At 40.8% G+C, this 19,591-nt stretch overlaps 1 protein-coding gene across 2 annotated transcripts in view; it reads left to right on the top strand.

The window, feature by feature from the left end:
* LIG1 (DNA ligase 1) overlaps positions 1 to 19,591 on the top strand; it is a 99,819-nt gene that overhangs the window by 12,375 nt on the left and 67,853 nt on the right. For both annotated transcript variants that reach the window (XM_085861929.1, XM_085861938.1), the window contains exons 2-5: positions 450 to 515; positions 1,144 to 1,639; positions 15,180 to 15,258; positions 18,984 to 19,139. In XM_085861929.1, coding sequence (XP_085718055.1) covers positions 450 to 515; positions 1,144 to 1,639; positions 15,180 to 15,258; positions 18,984 to 19,139 — 797 coding nt within the window. The remainder of the gene's footprint in view (positions 1 to 449; positions 516 to 1,143; positions 1,640 to 15,179; positions 15,259 to 18,983; positions 19,140 to 19,591) is intronic.

Genomic DNA, 19,591 nt, shown 5'->3' with positions numbered 1-19,591 from the left:
GTGTTGGCTTTATTGTTAATGTGGCTGGCTTAAGATCTTAGGGTCTGGAGTTTGAGCCCCTGTCATGCTGTTGCATAACACCAGGTGGGTTGACTCAGCCTGTCATCCTTCTGAAGTCGGCAAAATGAGTACCACCTTACTGGTAACGGGACACTGCATCCGCAGTGCAGTTGCGCTCCCCAGCAATGATGCAACTAGCAACTGCAGTTTGCATACAAAATAATAATAAGAGGACACATTGAATCAGGTTGTGAAAATTGCTTGTCACTCACCTCTGGATGTTAAAGATCCTTTGCCATTTGGTACTTTTGCCTCTGAAGCATCTGGATAACATGAGTCGACCTGGCCAGCAGTCAAACTTAAACTAGACAGCTGAATGGAGAGTTTTATCCTTTCAACATCTCGAGGAATGTTCTGCATTAATCCTGCTTTATTTCCTGCATTTTCAGGTCATTTTTCCTGCCAGCGAGTAAGAACAAGAAAACAGGATCTGAGCAGGAAAAAGCAGATGGCAGGTTTGTATTGTATTTAAAAAAATATATATTTTGTGACCAGTAATTGTTTGTTTTTTTTTGAATGCTTCCGCAACTGAAAGCTGGAGGCATAATGTTTTTGGGGTGTCTGGTTATCTGTCCATCACTGTGTACATCCATCCATACGTTGACAGTTTTTTGTTCCTGCAATAACTTTTGTACCACTGAAGGGATTCAACTAAACTTGGCTCAATTATCAACTGTAATACAAGGATGAACTGGTAAATTTTGGTTTCAACAGGTGAAAGGTCATGTGCTTTTTGAAAATAATTTTGCATGTCATAACTTGAATTGATAAGCATCTGATGTTGCCTCTCTGACATATCTATTTTTCTCTCTCACGCTCTCTCTAATAGTCTAATGTGACCTTTAATTGAGATCAAACGTTAACAGTGCCTTGACATCTAACATGGCTGGGTGCATACCCATCAACTAATTCAGGTCAAATTCTATTTTATAGTTTCGAAGCAAGGGTGTGGTTGATGCAAGGACAACAGGAGAGAGAGGAGAATTGTGTAGATGGAAAAAAAAAAAAACAAGAAATGAAAATGCATTTCATTCAATTAGTGCAGATTGTAGTGCTGTATTTTGTCGTGTGTTTTATGCGCAGGGTGATTGTTCCACCAATAATTGCAGGAGGGAGCACAAAGAATGGAGATGAGCTCTGTGCAGCATCACAAAGCCTTCATTCCCCTGTGAAGCCAACTCGTCACAGAAAGCGCAGAGTGTTTGATAGTGATGATGATGATGATGATGATGATCATAGTCAACATCATCATCATGATGGTGGTTATGATGAAGGAAAGATTATCAAAACTGAGGTGGTGATTGAGGAGGAAACTAACGATGAGCAGGAAGAAGGGGGGATTGAAAAGAAGACAAAAAAAGATGAAAATGAAGATAAATGGTCAGAAGATGCCAAAAATATGAAGAGAAAGAAAAAGCAAGGGTGTAAACAGAAGAAGATGAAAAAATCTGATGATAAGAGGAAAGTGAAAGAAGTGAAACAGGAAGAAGTACCAGTTATAAAAGAAAGGGAAATGGCGAAGGAAGGAAAACAAGAGAAGAAAGCAAATCGGGAGTTGAAAGAAGAGACCAATCAAAAGGTAAGAATAAAAATACAGATGTTTGTATGTGCTTGTTCAATGTATTACTGTACTGGAACAGTGGTTTCCAACCTTTTGGGTTTGTGGACCCCTTCCGAACCCCTCAAAGAATTTCGTACTACCATGTTCCACAACCGTGGTGACTGACACAGCTGCTTAATGCAGAGGTCCCTCTTCTGTTTGTGTCTTATTTTTGGAAGAGGAAGCGTGTTATCGCTGGCACCCTGACTAAATTCAAAATTCCTCCTGAAGCATGCAGGGGCAATGCATCGGTGGTACAGCCATGCCTCAGTAGTGATGCAGCCAGTGAGATGAATTCAGAATTGAATGCCCTCCAATATGCATTCACAACAATGTCACTTGGTGGTGCAGAGCAGTTTCCAGGGAAGTGGGACGAGGATCTTTAAAAATGTTTTTGAATTTCTTCTATTTCACGTCACGTAAGTTACACTTCGGAAGCAAAATGATGAGGAAATCCCCCTATTCCATTTCACAGTAATGTGCTGCGTGACCCAGACATTACTCACTGTTAAACGCTGATGTATAGCATTGATTTGGTACCCATCAGTAAAGTATTCTCAATGTCTTTGATCATTGGGAGGTTGTACTGTTACTGTCACGTAAGTTACTCAGAAAAATCAAAGAATTCGAACTGTTTTTCATGTGATTCAAAATACCTATGAATGTCTATTACATAAGTAACTGATAGTTTTGTGGAAATAATAAACTGATGGATGGTGATATTAAGGACTGCAATATAACATATAGTCATCTGCGAACTTACACTTCCCATCACGTAACGTACAGAAAGATGTCACGTAAGTTACACTGTGTGAACAATGTAACTGTTTAACATAATTCATTTCTCCAATAGATTTCAATGTAAAACTGAGTCACAACAAAGTGCTCCGACCATTGCAGAAGTCAGTTTATTTTGTAAAGATGATGAATGTGGAAAATCCTGAATTGCTAAATTCATGCTTCCCAGGCAATCGAGACAGAAATTAAAGATACTGTCGAAGTAATTTTTGCAGAACAGGTATGTAAGCAGATTATATTCCTTCATACATGTGGCAACCATCAAAAATGAATTTTCCGGCGAGTCCAACTATGCGCAGGGTTGCCCGACCATACTTTCCCAGTTAATGCCAAACCCCTGCATAAAGGTTTCATAAGCAATGTGCACGATCCCAATTCGTGGTGACACGTGGTTGGTTGGTTGGTTGGTTTTCAGGTTTAAATGTCAAATCAGCCAATATGACTTTCATGGCAATGGTAGCCGGAATTCGTCGGCTACTCTGTGAAATGCAATTGAGATCTGTTATATACCAGATAGCAGAGACACGCCCGGCCTTTGATAAACCAGTCGGGAGGACCGGCGGGGAAACTTCAAAGATTCGGCTTCAAGGCGAGTCTCGAAGCAATGACCTCCGGATCGAAGGCCGAGCTTGCTATGCACCCGACAGACGTGACACATGACGAGTGTCCTTGATTGCACTGGATGATCTCATTGTTACCTGGCAACTGTCAGCCAAACGAGAGGAGGCCATGAGTGATCCATGAGTGACAAGAAACAGCTGGGGGTTGAAGTTGAGCACCGGAGCTGTTCTTGGCAGGACATGCACATTGTTGGTAAGTGAATTTTTACCAGGTACCGGTCTGTTTTGCTGTTGGAATAATTTGGAGACATGAAACCTTGTAGACCTTGCTTTGAGATCTTACCTTTATCATTTATCTTATGTCTATTTATCTTACCGACACTTGTAATGGTTACTATGTACACGAGCTTGGGCGTAGAATCAGTAGAGAGCTTAGGTGACCAACTAATTGTGGGGAATGTAGAGGCAGTCTGCCTTCTGTCCCTACTGGGAACAAGTTCCAAAGCTAAAAAAGAACGATTGGGCGATCTCACCCCCTTTAAGCTAAGTCAATGCGATCAATGTTGATCGCGATTTTTGCCGTTTCCATTTATGCAAGCTTATCTTCGTTGGTATGACCTACCTTCTCTTTTCTTTCAGAATTTATACATCATGCCAAAGACAACATCCGCGCAGCGAATGCAGGCATTGAGGAAGCGTCGTATGGAGAGTGATCCCGATTTTAAAAAACATGAAAGTAACTGGGTAGCTGCCTTGCAAAGAAGACAACGTGCCACCATGTCTGACGAGGAGCTACATCAACTCCGCAAGAAGACCAGGATGAGGGTGAAAGAGTGGCGACAGAAAAAGAAAGAAAATATCCTGAAGGTAGCCACAGTTACAAGCAAGTGATTTGCGACACCTCAGAGTCATGAGAAGGCTGTGAGGAGACTTGTTTGGGAGTTGTCCAAATCTCCTTCCAAGCGAATCGCAGCGGTGTGTGGCCTTGCGGGAACGTATTGGACTCCAGTTGGTGGGTAAAATGGACAGCAGTCTGAGCGAAACCCGACGTACCACCGGAATCAATGAAGAGGTCAAGAAATTGGTGAGAGATTTTTACTGTCGACCAGACATCGTGTACACTGCGCCAGGCATGAATGACGAGATGACGGTGAGAACGAGTGGGGAAAAAGGAGAGGGTCAGAAAGTTGTACCTCACAATGTACCTTTGCAAATTATATGCCTTATTCAAACTTGAAAATCCTGAAATTGAAATAGGCTTCACAAAATTCACCACACTGCGTCCTTCAAATGTTCTTCTGTTGAAAGACCAAGCATTAGACCAGTGTAAGGCTGAAGTCACATTTGGCACGGCGGCCGTAGGTCTACAAAATCTACGGCCACTAGTAATTATAGGGCGGCCGCAGTATTTCCACGGTCACACAATGTAGCAGTCACATATGTTTTTATTTTTGGGGTATCCGCACGGCGTATTTATAAATTATGGATACCGAAAATGTGGGGGTGCCGTACGGTCTTTGATTTGATGTCGCATGGTGACCTTAGGGCGTCCCTGCGGCGGTCATAGAATTTTCAAGGCAGACGCAAGGCGACCGTAAGGCGACCGCAGGGGGGCCCTAAGGCGAACGTACGGCCAGACGGACGGTAACGAGTAGGTATATATATATATATATGAATATACCAGTTCAGAGTATAGGCAAATACCTATACAGTGGTGCCCCCAGAATCTGAATTTAATTCGTTCCAGGAGGCTGTTCGGATTGCAAAAAGTTTGGATTCCAAAACTATTTTCCCAATAAGAAATAATGGAGTGAATTAATCTGTTCCTGGACCCCAAGAAAACCCACTTTCAAGACACTTTCAACTGAAATTACCCATGTTTAAGGTAAAATAAGATGAGTAAATGACCTTCGGTGGCGGTGTATTGTATGTAAACTGGTACAATCACCACATCCAAAGGTCCACACGGGCTCGTGCTCCGGCCTGGGTTCCGATCGCTCGTGCACTCTGCGAGAGCGCTGCCCCCAGGGCAGCTCATCAAACATGATGCCCCCAGAACTACAATCGCTTTCATCAAACGCATCGGGCTGAGGTAATCATGGATATTCCAAATTACAACCGGATTTTTTCTCTGAAATTAAATCCTTGCCCGACAGTCACACCACGTGATCGGATTGCTTTTTTGTTATTAATTAAAACACAAGATGAGTAAAAAAAACAACAGCACAAATCAAGGTGAAAACACGAGGTAAAGTAGCGATCGACACACGAGAGATGCTTTCACGAGGACTTCCACCGACGAACTGAATGAACAAAGCGCGAAGATGCGGCTCGAACAGGCGGGGGAGACGCACGTGAACAAACATGAACGCCGCGTTGTGTTCGGTTTTTAGGGCAAAATTTTCTCAAAAATTGTTTGGATTCCAATTTATTCAAACAATGGGGCGTTCGGATTTTGTGGGCAACACGGTACTCCGATGTCTACCGGTAGCGCACGGTCGACACAGACTGCCACGGAGGCCGTACGTAGGACACACAGCAGGCGTAGGGGAACCGTGCATCGACCCTGCGTTGCCCGCAGGTAGTCACACAGACCGCAAGGCCACCATACGTTGAACACAGGGACGCCTTAGGACTACCCTACGGCGACCGTGGAAATAGTGCGGCCACCGTAATTTTTTGGGGGTTGGCAAAATTCATTTTTCATTGATGAGAGCCTACGGCAGCCGCACGGATACCGCAAGCCCACCGTACGCCCTACGTACGGTCGACGTGGAACACATCTACGTCATTGCTATGGCTTGTCGAATTGCTACGACCAACGTACAAATGAAAAAAGTTATAACTCTGCGCTATAATTCCACGGCGACCCTACGGCCTGTAAAAGATCGCCATACAGCGTAGGGCCACCTTGAGGCCACCTCAGAAGCTCCGCGGCCGCCGCACGTTTGTCAATTCAGGGGGCGGGGGGTACAGCCGCCGTATCCTAACCGTAGAGCAAATGTGACATAGGCCTAAGTGCAAAATGCATGAGAATTTCATGTTGAAATTATTGGCCTTCAGTCTACATGTGGATGAGTCCTTTTGGGCTAAATGTGTATGTGACGAAGATATGAATTCATTGTGTTGGATGGGTGAATGTCCAGAGTGTAAACAAGGGAAGCGGCTTTCTAAGTGCATTCCATCCAATGATTCGGATGTATCATACAAGGAGTGGGTTAAGGATGACTGTGGTAGGAATGTTCTGCTCACTAAGTGTTGTTCTGCTATCGAGCTTAGGAACTATATACTCTCAGATTATGATGTGTACCAACAGCAAGTCCGGGTGAAGAGAATCATGTCTCATGCCTTCAAACAGGATAAAGCAAATTATGCGAAAGTCCATGTTCTACAAGTCGACTTCGCAATGGCTTACAGTTGCGAGTACCAGAATGAGATTCAGTCAGCCCTTTGGTCGAGGCAGAGCGTGAATATTTTTACTGCTGCCATATATAGTCATAATGTGTGTTCGTCTCATCTCGTGGTGACCGATAGTCATGACAAAGGCAAAGATGCTGTTTTCACATTTGTGAGAAAGCTTGTACATCAGATCGAATTTGCTTCTGACGATGAACAGTTGATTGTGTACTCTGATGGGCCGTCTAGTGAGTTTAAAAACAAATTTGTAACAGGGAAATTTGTTTCAATGTTGGCCGATGAACAACTGCATACTTCCACGTAAAGGCCTGTTACGTGGAAGTAGTTCGCTACTTCTCATGGCAAGGGGGTTGTAGACGGTATTGGTGGAGCGGCAAAGACTAGAGTCAGGGAAAGGGTGAGAAGTAAGACCAGAGATGCCCTCGTTGTACAAACGCCCCAGGACTTTGCAAGTGCTGTGATTGAACTTCTGCCTCATGTCAATACCATGTTTGTATCAGAGAGCGAAATGAAGGCTACAATTCAGGAAATTGATCCTTGGTCATTTGTGAAGGATGTTCCCGGGATAAAGCAGATCCATGTATCTCGGGCCAAGTGCGGTGAAGTTAAAATGTGGTGCACAGCAAATGATGTGACTCACCAAATATTGGTCCAGTACACCGATGTGAATGTAACTCCTGCTCACGATCGTGAAGAAATGAACATGATAGCTAGAGAGTACACCCCTGAGAGCATGGTTTGCGCTGTATATGACGAGTGGTTTGTAGCAGAGACCATGGCACATGCCCACCGACACGATACAAATGTATTGTTGAAGTACATGAAACGACATGGAAGCAACCGCTTTCTGTGGCCAGATAAAGATGATGTACTCATTACGTGTAAACAGGACATTCTGTTTGAGGTGAAGAATAGCGACATCATTCCAGTAACAAGAAGATTCCTTGGGCTCAAGGTTGATATCGCGATTCACGTCGACGCATTGTTCAGACGCTGGCAAGACAACAATTGATGTATTGACCTGTCCGCATAATTTTGTGAGAAATGTCGGTGTCTGTCAACTACCACGCCGTCATGCATTTCACCCTGGCCTTGACGACCCACTCCTTGTATGTGCACAACCTGGATTATGAATTCGATTATGAATCGGTGATTAATCGCTTTCTTTTTCCTCAGTGAAAGTGTCACTGATGCTGTCTGCCCAGTTTGACCTACTCTCCTCACACTAGTTCGAAACTCTGTCAAAATATGTCACTGTCAATGGCTTTCTGATCCAAATTACCCTTCATTCCAACAAATTTCCCTGTTCTTGAGAGCTATTCATGTTAAATTCTACGTTGTTAAATGTGAAAACACACCATGACTCTGTATTAACAATATGTAACTTTTGTAACTTATGTGATGTCACGTAAGTTACGCATTTCATTGCATGATTTTCATAGGAAGCAAGATGTAATCTTGGTTATTTCTACAATTTCATGATAGGCCTGCTACACCAGCTTAAGGAACTGATGTAAAGATGGCCGCCAAAATACCATTTAGCTGGGCATGAGAAGCGTCCATCACACGATTCCATACTCTCCACTCTACAGACATCAAGGTAACTGAAAAGCATAGTGGCTTTTAGTCCCCCAATTTGGTAGTCAAATCTGGTCTGGCTCATTGACTACTGAAGCAATTGCTTCTGTCTGTCTACCTGTCTGGCAGTCAAACATAATTGAAAATCATTCCAAAGAGGAAACTTACTGTTTTTAGGGACGTCATATGGCTCCACTCTCAACCCACACCCTTAAATTGCCTGTTTGTGTATATACAATATAGCAGGTGTTCTGGTGTGGAATACGTGGATTAAGTGGCTAATTATTTTGTTTCTTCATTTGTCCTTTATTTGAGAGGGTGAGTTATGGATCAGGATTCTGACTTTTGCTTCGTTGTGTCTTATTCTTTTACATCATTCCAATGCGAGATCTCTGGGTCGGAAACTTTGCATTGGGCTTGCAGAGCAGTCTGAAATCAACCAAGATGTAATCTTGGTTATTTCTACAATTTCATGATAGGCCTGCTACACCAGCTTAAGGAACTTAATTTGCTGAAGCAAACACCTCCTCAATTCTGTGCACTGTACATTATACTGTATATAATTGTCACGTAAGTTACATGCAAAAGATAGGATTCATCAGCTCATTGCTGTTGACCATGGAAAACTGATTGATAAAAGGTGTTGCTGTGAACTGCTTTGGTATCTGTTCTGACATGTTGAATAATAAAGTCCACTGTTTTAATGAAATTTACTGCGTTTTTGTCTATTTTTCAAGATTAAGGAAATTATGGACTGTTGGCCGCAAAAAAATTGGAGTACTCGGCATCGGTGCGCCGAAATGAAGATGCTACACTTGATTATAAAAATATGTGCACTTCTGTGATTGAAAAAAATCTGCTTATTTGGCAAGTGTTTAAAAAAAATTTCTGGCTTCTAAGACCACTTTCCATGAAATGGCCCAAAATGTAAACTGGTCAGCCTGGCCAGAAGTATGTGCTCCACTCAGTGCCCTTCAAGTTACACTTGCTTGAGGAGCATTTGGGTCCGTTTGTTTGTTTGTCTGCACAGAATGTGAGTGTGTATTAACTACTTTGGACACTTTAGAACCCTTACAGCCCTGAGACCCATTAAGACCACAAATACCCAAAGACTCCTAAACCCCTTTCGACCCCTAACACCCTATAGAACCTGAACATCCTTTATGACCCTTTAGATCCCTTAAACCCTTGTGACCCCTATAGACCATTGAGATACCCAAGGCCCTTTAAGACCCTATAGACCCCGGTACACCCTTTAGAACCCTTCGAACATTCTTTGTAAAGTGGTCCAAATTTGAAAAGTTAAGTTGATGGTATAATAACTTTTTTGTTTGTTTTATTTCTGGATATTATGTTACCTCAAGTTAACTGGGCAGTATTTTTCCAACGAACTTGTCTCCTTCATTCTAATTTGCATAATTTTGCATACACCTTTTTTTTAATTAAAAAAGGCAATTTGTACCATAAGTTTAACTTCATTCAAGTTGTACTTAATAGTTATTTGAGGACTTCTTAATCTTATAATTTAGTACCTTGACTTTAGTCCGAAAGATATTACTCAGAAAATAATTACAAGCACTAAGCCATAATTAACAGGCAAAGTTGATTAAGAAGGAATGTCACACCCGTAACCAGAAACTGAACTGCAGTTCTTGCACAAAAGCTACAAAGCAAAAACAGTTTTCATTTCATGTCATAAGCAGGATTCCACACAGTATATAGCACATAAAATATCAAGTCAATTACTCTTCATTTTCATGAATTAATTCGCTTAATCAAGAGGTCACACCCGCAACTGCCCAGTTACGTGTGTGACTTCTTCGGTTATGTGTCTGGTATTGCTATGATTTGCACACACTGCCTTGTGCTACAGACTGTATGTGTTATGAAAGTGGATGCTCCAAGGGATGAGTGTTGTGATGCATGTGTGTGTTTGTTTATAAATTTATCGTGTGTGTGTGTGTGTGTGTGTGTGTGTGTGTGTGTGTGTGTGTGTGTGTGTGTGTGTGTGTGTGTGTGTGTGTGTGTGTGTGTGTGTGTGTGTGTGTGTGTGGTAATGTGTACATGTGTGAATTATGAGTGAAGCACATGGTTTAAGAATATACTGCTCTGGACTCGACTACTTACATTACATATGCAAGCAGCACATCATGAATTCCATCTAAACGTCAACCAAACAACAAAAAATAAAAATAGCTCGGATTCTCTCATTTTCGTTTTTCATATACATTAACATCCGATGTATGTTAAAATTCCTCTTTTTGGCCAATCCAAGCAAGCGAATTTTATTTCTGCGGGCCTGTGTAACATGACACGTAGCAACGAGCATGAAGATTTCTCCACGTGCGAATTTCGACTATTTTCCTGTGTCAAATATGGAGACTTGTCATTATTCCGAGAGGTAAGTAAACATATTACATATCAATATGATCAGGAAAATTTGCTGCACACGTTTATGTTTGAGATGTCTGTTTAATTTATATGATAGTTGAGACCAAGCTTGTGCAACTATGGGATACATTTGAACTGTCGCTTTTGTGCGATTTTTGTGATTCCGTCACGATTTCTGTTGTTATTTCTTTCTTGCTTCGTGATGTTCAAGGCAAGATAATCAAATACTAAATAACCAACAGTACATTTGCATACTTTATCGCCGGAAATTCAGATTTTTGTCATTTTAGCCCCAGTCACGGCTGGCAAGCGTGACAATCACGAAAATGTGACGGATTCGCAACCTCTGTACTGCTTTGGGATATATATATATATATATATATATATATATATATATATATATATATATATATATATATATATATGACAAAGAATACACAGAGGAAACTTTCTAGCAATAGAAACAATGTAATGTGGTAGTACGGATAGGATGCTGGGTAGTTGAGCTGAGCATTGAGATGTGTCACACATATATTAACCCTTTAAATTTGCAGTGCGAAATGGTGAAAACCGCGGCAGACCGCCAACGAGAACGAAGAGCTCGTCTTCGTCAAAACTATTATGAACATGAGCTGTACAAGGCCAGAGACAGACAACGAAAAAAGAACTGGAGAGCGAAGCTATCGTCCGTAGATTTAATGCACGTCAGGTTAAGAACACGGGTCTCCATGCAGCGATTTAGAAGGAACCGACGAGTTGAGCCGCATCAGGACAATGAGCTGCTGGTCGAGGGCAACACACCCTACAAATCTAGAGCCAGTCTCGGCAAGGCCAAGCACAAGGTACAGCGGTCACTGCCCATCAGTCCTCGGAAACGAAAAGTAATCATCGAGACTATTGCTTAGGAATACGGACTTGTGGTAAACAGTACCACCCCACGCTCCACATCCCTAACAGAGGAGACAATAGAAGCAGTCAGGGCTTTTTATCTTAAAGATTCCATTTCACGAACCATGCCTGGAAAGGCAGACACCATGGTAGTCCGAAAATCCGGGGAAGCAAAGCGGACAGAGACTAAACGCCACTTGACCATGACAGTTGCGGAGGTATATGCTTTGTTCAATGCTGAACATCCCGATCATGCAGTTGGGAAGTCTAAGTTCTTCGAACTGAGGCCTAAACATGTTCTCCCCTCTTCCAAAACCCCGCAGAATTTAGTTACTTGTTAACTCAGATTACAAGTTGCTTCGTTTTCATTCATTGTTCCACTAACTAATAATTTAATTTGACAATGTTACCTTGTCCCCATTTGTGATGTTTAATAAAATCCATTGAACATTCTCACGCGTTGTCTTTGATCAATTATAAAATAATTAACCCCAAGGAATTGCAGTCGTGATTCCATCACGTCGACTCTTACTCCGTCACAAGTTTCAATTAACTGGGGATATCACAAAATTAGCCCCAAATAAAAGAGTGTATTGATTTGATCAGCAACACTGAAGTCCAGAATAGCTTGAATATCACTGATCCTTTTATCTTTTAAACGAGAGCAGATATATCGTTATTTACGCTTGGTATCGGAAAACGTCATTTGTGCGCGTGATTCCGTCATGAAGTTTAAGTCATTCCCCAAAATCGAACCGCCGACGCTAGACTACTGGATGGAACTTTATCGTGTGGATCATATGTCATGCTTTTTCATGCACACGATTTTACCTCCATTCTCTAATGGAAAATGGCGATAATCTCGGTGGATATGTCCATAAATGCATTAAATGAGTGATTCCATCACGCTGTAATTCTGAGTAGTGTTGTTGGTTCAGAAACAGAGGTGTGAAGGTCTTGCACAAATCAAGGAACTTCTAGAAATGGCCTTCACCACCAGAAGCAGACATCCTATTTTACCCAATCAACCAGGTTGTCAGAAAGATACAGTCGGACACTGAGGCTGCAGGATCAAGAGAGCAGTTCAAATTTTATGGAATTTAGATTCCACAAATGGTTTAATGTTGGCCACCATGGAATGATTACAGCCCCTCGTGCTTTTATTAAGTCTCGGAAATATTCATTACAGTTGAGTAATGATCACTTATTACAATAAATTAATGTTTCCTCATTCTCATGCAGGAGTATGAATGAGCAGACAAAAAAAAGTGAAGTTTTGTAAATAACTGAAACAGATTTGTATGTTATCAAATAAAAATTTACAATTTGCTTTTCACGGACTTAACGTTGAAAACCTGACTTTGTGAAGTGTCATTAAATTTTCCTGGCACATGAAAATCTTTCAAAATACAGATTTCAAAACACAGTCTGGTGAGACTAGAATGACAGAATAAGGTGAATTATTTTATTTCATAATACCATTTTGAATGTTTGCTTTAAAGACTTTTTCTTAAAAAGGACACAAAATGTTTTGATGGAAAGATTGTTCAAACATTGCCGCTTTCTTTTTATCATATACCAGGGTGTCCCAAAAAAATGTACTCACATTTTGGCTCCTCATAACTCATTGAATTTTTCATTTTTTTTTCAGATCAAATTGACCCTAATAATGGCAGAAGTACGACTAGGTGTTGAAGAAAGAAAATTTATCATAAAGTGCTACTGGAAGCACGAAAACATCATGGAAGTGCAAAGACAATTTAGAAGACATTTTCACAAAGATCCACCAACGCGACGCACCATTGCTCGCATCCGAGATAAGTTTGAAACAGATGGAACTGTGCATGATGTCCATAAGGAGCGTTCAGGAAGACCACGATCAATCACCCCCGCAAAGGAAAATCAATTGCTGGAAACCCTCCACCGATCCCCACGGAAATCTGTACGACAAATGGCTCTTGAGACAGGAATCCCAAAATCAAGCGCCCATCGCATTTTGAAGCGAATTAATTGGAAAAGTTACATTCCAACATTAATCCATGCTCTAAATGAAGACGATCCTGACCGGAGAGCTGAATTTTGTGAGTGGTACCTGGGCAAATGCGAAGAAGATGCAGCATTTCCATCCAAAATTGTTTGGAGCGATGAGGCCAGCTTCAAGTTAAATGGCTCAATTAACCGACACAATTGCACCTACTGGGCTCCTGAAAATCCGCATGTTACTATGGAATACCATTTAAACTTACCAGGGGTTACAGTGTGGTGTGGGATATCAGCATTGGGCATCCTAGGGCCATTCTTTTTTGACCAAACTGTCACTGGGGATGTTTACTTAAACTTGCTGCAGGAATCCGTCGGTCCACGTGTCGAAGAAATATTTGGTGACGAAGAGATTTACTTTCAGCAAGATGGAGCACCTCCCCACTACCACCGTGATGTAAGGGCCTATCTCGAAGCAACTTTTCCGAACAGATGGATTGGACGAAGAGGTTGTGTTGAATTCCCTGCGCGTTCCCCAGACCTCACTCCAATGGACTTCTTTTTATGGGGATATCTCAAAGATAAGGTTTACGGCTCAAAACCAGCAACAGTCGATGAGTTGAAAGAGGAAATTGAAAGACAATGTCTTGCAGTTCCAAATGAAATGATTCGTAACGCTGTTGAATCCATTGGTCCGCGTTATCGGCTGTGTTTGGAACGTGATGGTCGTCAGTTTGAACATTTGTAAACATGCATTTATCCAGTTATACATTTAAACATTAATCTTGTTTCTAAGTCAATAAACAATGCATTTATTTTCATTTATAGAGTGAGTACATTTTTTTGGACACCCTTTATATACATAACAATTAATTTGAAGTGTGATTCAATTATATCTTCCTTCAATTTGTAATGAGCTATATAGCTCACACATGACTACATGTACTCATCTGTTCTATGGATTAATGTAGTCACTTCTTAATTCAGAAATATAAGGGACTAACCACAACAAGGCTCCTCAGTCCTTTAGCACAATTTGAAAACCGAACAGAATGACGAAATTAGTCGCTATAGCTACAGCATACTCGGGAAAATGACATGTAGCTTGCGTTGTTTACAATATTTCCATATGCGTGTTATCAGTTTTTTTCTCTTGATGTTCCTAACAGTACAAACAATTTCTTGGTATTCACGAATTTCATTGTTCATGATGAAAGTTTACAAACTACTGAGTGTAAAATGTTCACACCTGTTATTGTTATTCATGAATATTGGCCAATATGTGAAATTTCAGAGAATAAAAATACATGAACAATTTCAATTCACTGTTACTCGATTCAGTTTATTGTTTTGACTTGCATTGTTTCAATCATGACCATTGACTAAATAATGGCGATGCATGGTGACCTTTTACAGATATCCAATTTTACCCACTGAATTTGTGGAGTAGTGGCTGAAAGCAGGTCACCCACAAAACCACCCATAATTCAGTCACAGATAATATTCAGGTCACACACGAAACCACCCAAATGTCACACACGTAGCCAGACTTTATCATACAAATTGATACATAATTAAATTCCTAATTAATGATTTGTGAATGTAATTGCTTTATCACATGAGGAAGAAGTGACCTTATTTCTACAAGAAGTGTCATTTCTCAAGTGCTGTCCACTTCACAGGATTTTGCAAATGAAATGTAAATGACAAAAACCCTTTCCCGTGCGACGTCACACGTAATCGACCCCATTGTGACCCCTGAAAGAAAATAGCGTACTAGCATTGAAAAAAACCGCCCATTAGTTAAGTACATTATCATTCAGATGTCCAAGAGAAAACCTCAATCTCTAATGCTACCAGAAGCTAACATCACCCTGCTGGCCCTCATACGTAAAATTGTCTTTCAGGAGGAAGATACGAGTACAATTTCAAAGAGGATATCCCATCGTACTCAGAATCAAGGTGTCGGCTCTATGCAAGGAAAAGGTATTTCCCAGTTACGTGTGCGCCAAATCTCAGCACTGCATAGTCTAAGGAGGTGTAATGATTACACGAGCCTTCTGGTTCATATCTGATGTTAAAACATACATCTACATTGTTTACTCGAGCAAGTTGATTTTTGTGATGCCATAACATACTGCAACATGAGTCTCACTGTAATCAGTTGCAATAAAATCCACGTTGCTATTGGAATTGAAGTACGTGGTTTTAACAACACTTGATTTGAATACACTTTATTTTTTAAAACGACTTGATAATATGGAAACATGAATGAAGATACTGTAGCCATGTGCCTGAACTGTGCCTAAACCTTATTGCCCCTGAACCCTCCAGCCCCCTCCCCCATCCCTTTCTCTCTTTCTTTAAATTTCTACTCTGGTTCTATGTCTCGTGTTAGTTATTTGACTACAGCTGTTAAGGTTAAATTATTTTGTCACGGTTGGAACTTTGGATTGTACCATTTCAGGCGGACACCATCTGTTTTGTTCTTATTAACACAAATTGGTTGTGCAATTCAAGATTGTGTTGTTTAAACTATGATGCTTGCTTTATATTTTTTCATATAAGAGACCTAAATGTGTTTTTACTACACAAACCAGATAATGGTGCATGTTTTTGACTTGCATGCATTTTGAAAGTACACTTTCTGAAAAAAACGTGCTGTCAAATAAAAAGACTGGATATTTAACAATGGAGAACCTCAATGGGGTATATGGATTACAGTAGATGTGGCAATGAATGTTCTGTATGATATAGATCTGCGTGTGGAATCACACGCACACTCACTGGCACTCACCTTCACCCTCTGACACTGAGGATGGGCAAGGTTAATAAGGATGTAATTCTTATTAACCTTAACACGTTGATTGCCCCACTCCATGTTGGCTGCCTTACAAAGCCAGAGGTGAGAAGGTTCAACACAGCTTTGTCTTCTTTGAACTTTGAAGAACTGGTGCATGGATCTACATATTGCTTTGGGCATACCCTTGATCTTGTGATGCCCAACGTTGCTCTCTCATACAATCATGTCATGTTGATCAAATCCAACTCTCTGATCACTCGATGGTGCACTGTGTTGAACCTTGCAAGACCAGCACTTGCAAAAGATGTTTGTTCTGCAAAGTTCGAAATTAATAGATCGTGAAAAGTTCTCCATTCATCTTTTTTAAATTTATTTATTTTGTATACATGGGCGAGGCTCATGGAAGAGCTAGTACACTGAATGTATCAGGAGGTAACAGACATAAACAGGACACAAAAGGAACAGTAGAGACTCAAGTAAATGGAGCTGTAGAGAGAGGGGGAAACACCAACAGCAGAGTTGAAGGCCAAGATAGAGGGAGACTTGGACAAACAATGGGGGGCAGGAGAGGACGCATGGGATGGACATTCTGGATACAGAAGGAAATTCCAAGGAGAGGAAATGGCAAAAAATTGGATAATATTAAGAAGATAAGATCACCCAATCACGTTCAAGTTGAAGATCTTGTTGTAGTGGATTTTTCCTTGTGCAGTGATTGGCGTTTCACTCACTTTGTTTCTGTAAATGGGTGATTTGGTGCTACAGTGACCATAGAGTGAACAATTTAAGAATGGAAATGGTATTATATTAGTTTTACTTCTGAGATAATAAAAATAATGCTTGGAATCCAAATTTGACATGTAAAATGTTGTAGAATATGAAACAGTGATTACCTTTACCACCAAAGGTAGATTGAGGTTATGTTTTCATCCCTGTCTGTTTGTCTGTCTCTCTGTTTGTCTGTGAGGAGGATATCTAAAAAAGTTGACAGATTTGGACAAAAGCTGGTGCACAAGTTGGATGTGTGACAAAGAAGAGTTGTTTCCATTTCGGTGAAAATCCGAATCCGAAAATTTTTCAAGTGATTCTTCACCATTGTGTTGTCGGGCTAAAAACAAAATGGAACACGATATCTCAAAGAGGTATGGACGGGTTCGGACGAAACTTGGTGGGCAGGTTGGTTGTGTGACAAGGACGAACTGATTCTTTTGGTGGCAGAGGTAAATATGACTACAGTTGAATCTTTTTTTAAATGCCTGAAAACTTATTTATACTCTTCTGTGTAGCTGTTTTTTATCCTGCACCCTCCCTTCACTTGTATCCATTGGCAGAAGGCATGATATAAATGCAATTATTATTATTATTATTATTATTATTATTATTATTATTATTATATTGATCGTGAATGGCGAAAACACCCGCAAAGGGACCAGCCTCATCAACAATGCCTCGGCATGTGTGAATTGAATGCCTGGTTTGGGTAAAATGACAGTTTAAATCTTATAATTCTCTTTTTACAGGTCATCAAAAATATGCTTTCTATTTCTTTATGAAACTTTACTGTTTTGGGGGTTTTGGGTATCCTATTTTATTATTTGCAAAGTTGCTAGGTCTGTTGTTCGTTCATTCAGTTTGCTTGTTGAAGCCGAGTACTACTACAGATTGATTTAATATCTTGTACTTCTGAACGGAGATTAATATTACGAGCATAAACTATCTTGTATTTCACGACGTATGCTTGCCCGACGTATGTTTGTCCCTCTGTGAGAGAGCGGCTTGGCGCCATTTTTTTGGGCGCATATACAAGTGCAGGACAAAGCACCTCAATTCCAAGTTCCACAATAGTGGGGCAACTTAGCTAAATATAGCATAACAATTGTGTATTTTGTGAGGAAAGCACCAAATTTGGCACACGAGTAGCCTATCATATTATGAACAGATTTGGATATTGGGCCATCTCAAATTCAGCCGCTGATGGCTGTGGCAGCCATTTTCCACTGCCATCAAAAATTTTGAGATGGCCCAATATCCAAATCTGTTCATAATATGATAGGCTACTAGTGTGCCAAATTTGGTGCTTTCCTCACAAAATGCACAATTGTTATGCTAAGTTGCCCCACTACAAAGACAATCCTGGACCAAGCCAAGTGCCAGAATAAATGGAGGATTTTCTTTTTTTTTCGCTTCCCCCTTGTCTGTATTTAAGTCTGTGTGTAGAGGAGCCCCGACTTTAGGTTTAATTTATCTCACAATTATTATTATATCTGAATTATTGTCTCTTGCAAATATTTGCCTATTTTCATTAAATTCTGCAGTTATTTTAAGTTACTGTGTCCGTGTATTTGTCGTGAGGTTCGAGTATATCCACCTCCTCCCCCCCACCCCCTTTGCTGTACTTCCCGGTGCCTCTGTCACCCTGCCAGTGCCGTGCCCCACCCCTCCCGCACGTGTTATAATCTCTGAGGATCAATGTGTCCACCTCCTAAGGAAAACCGCTCGGCTATCTGGGCTGGCGGTGTTAAGAGCCCGTCACCACAAATTGGGTCGGGAGTTTAACCTCAACCACGCAGACTCGCGACAACATATTTTCATTTTCTTTTCTACATTTTATTTTTCAGCATTTTATCACCCCGCACACGCAAAGCGAAAAGTGGTGTTAAGCAATTGGTTCATGTCTGTCTGTCTTATCAGTTTATGATCGAGGAACAACTTCATTAAATTTAATGTTATATTTTGTACATGAATAAGAACATGAATCTTTCATTTCATGAGTCATTTGAAATGATCGAAAAAATCGTTGTTTTATTTAAATTGAAGTCACGCTGCACGGGGTATCGTGTTCTATGAACTCCAGTTTCTTGATCAGCTGTGTCAATGCCAATTATGCTTTGGATTCTTTCACCTGCAGCTAAAAAACACTCGTCTAAAAGGAAACTGGAGGAGGATGGAGAAAGTGACGACAATGGAGATGCCAGAAGAGGCAGTGATGATGATGAAGAGGAGAGCGAAGATGAGAGGCTGGGGTGTATGTCTGTTCAAAAGAAGACTCGACAGGAAACACCGGGTATTGTGTAGACACACATCAATTTCTTTTATTATCTTGCCAAAACGAAGTTTTTGCAACATATGTTAGTCAGCTTGTATGTTTTTTTTTTTGTTTGTTTGTTTGTTTGTTTGTCTGTAATCATGTATAAAAAATTCTGCAGAGCACAGTTATCATTGGAAATTTTTGGAACTTCGCATATCAGAGGCCTATAGAGGTCCCTTTCAGCACATACAATTTTGAAGGTCAAGGTCACTTTGCCGCAAATCAGGGGAGTCGACGAAACCCTTATTTTTTGAGTAATTTTGATCGCATCGTCTTCAAACTTCATGGGAATATAGTTCATGGTCTGGCGCTCAGCTGATTAATTTTTGGTGGCGATTGGCCTTGACCTTCATGGTTAGCGCCTCAGGTCAAACATTTGACCCCAAGGTCAAATTTTCAAGTTTTAGGAACCATATCGTGTAGTACCT

This window comes from Eptatretus burgeri, chromosome 2 (assembly GCF_056783735.1).
Source record: "Eptatretus burgeri isolate ZD-2024b chromosome 2, Ebu_testis_v1, whole genome shotgun sequence".
NCBI lineage: Eukaryota > Metazoa > Chordata > Myxini > Myxiniformes > Myxinidae > Eptatretus > Eptatretus burgeri.
Note: the sequence above shows the minus strand (reverse complement) of the source record. Positions and strands in the feature narration are given on the sequence as shown.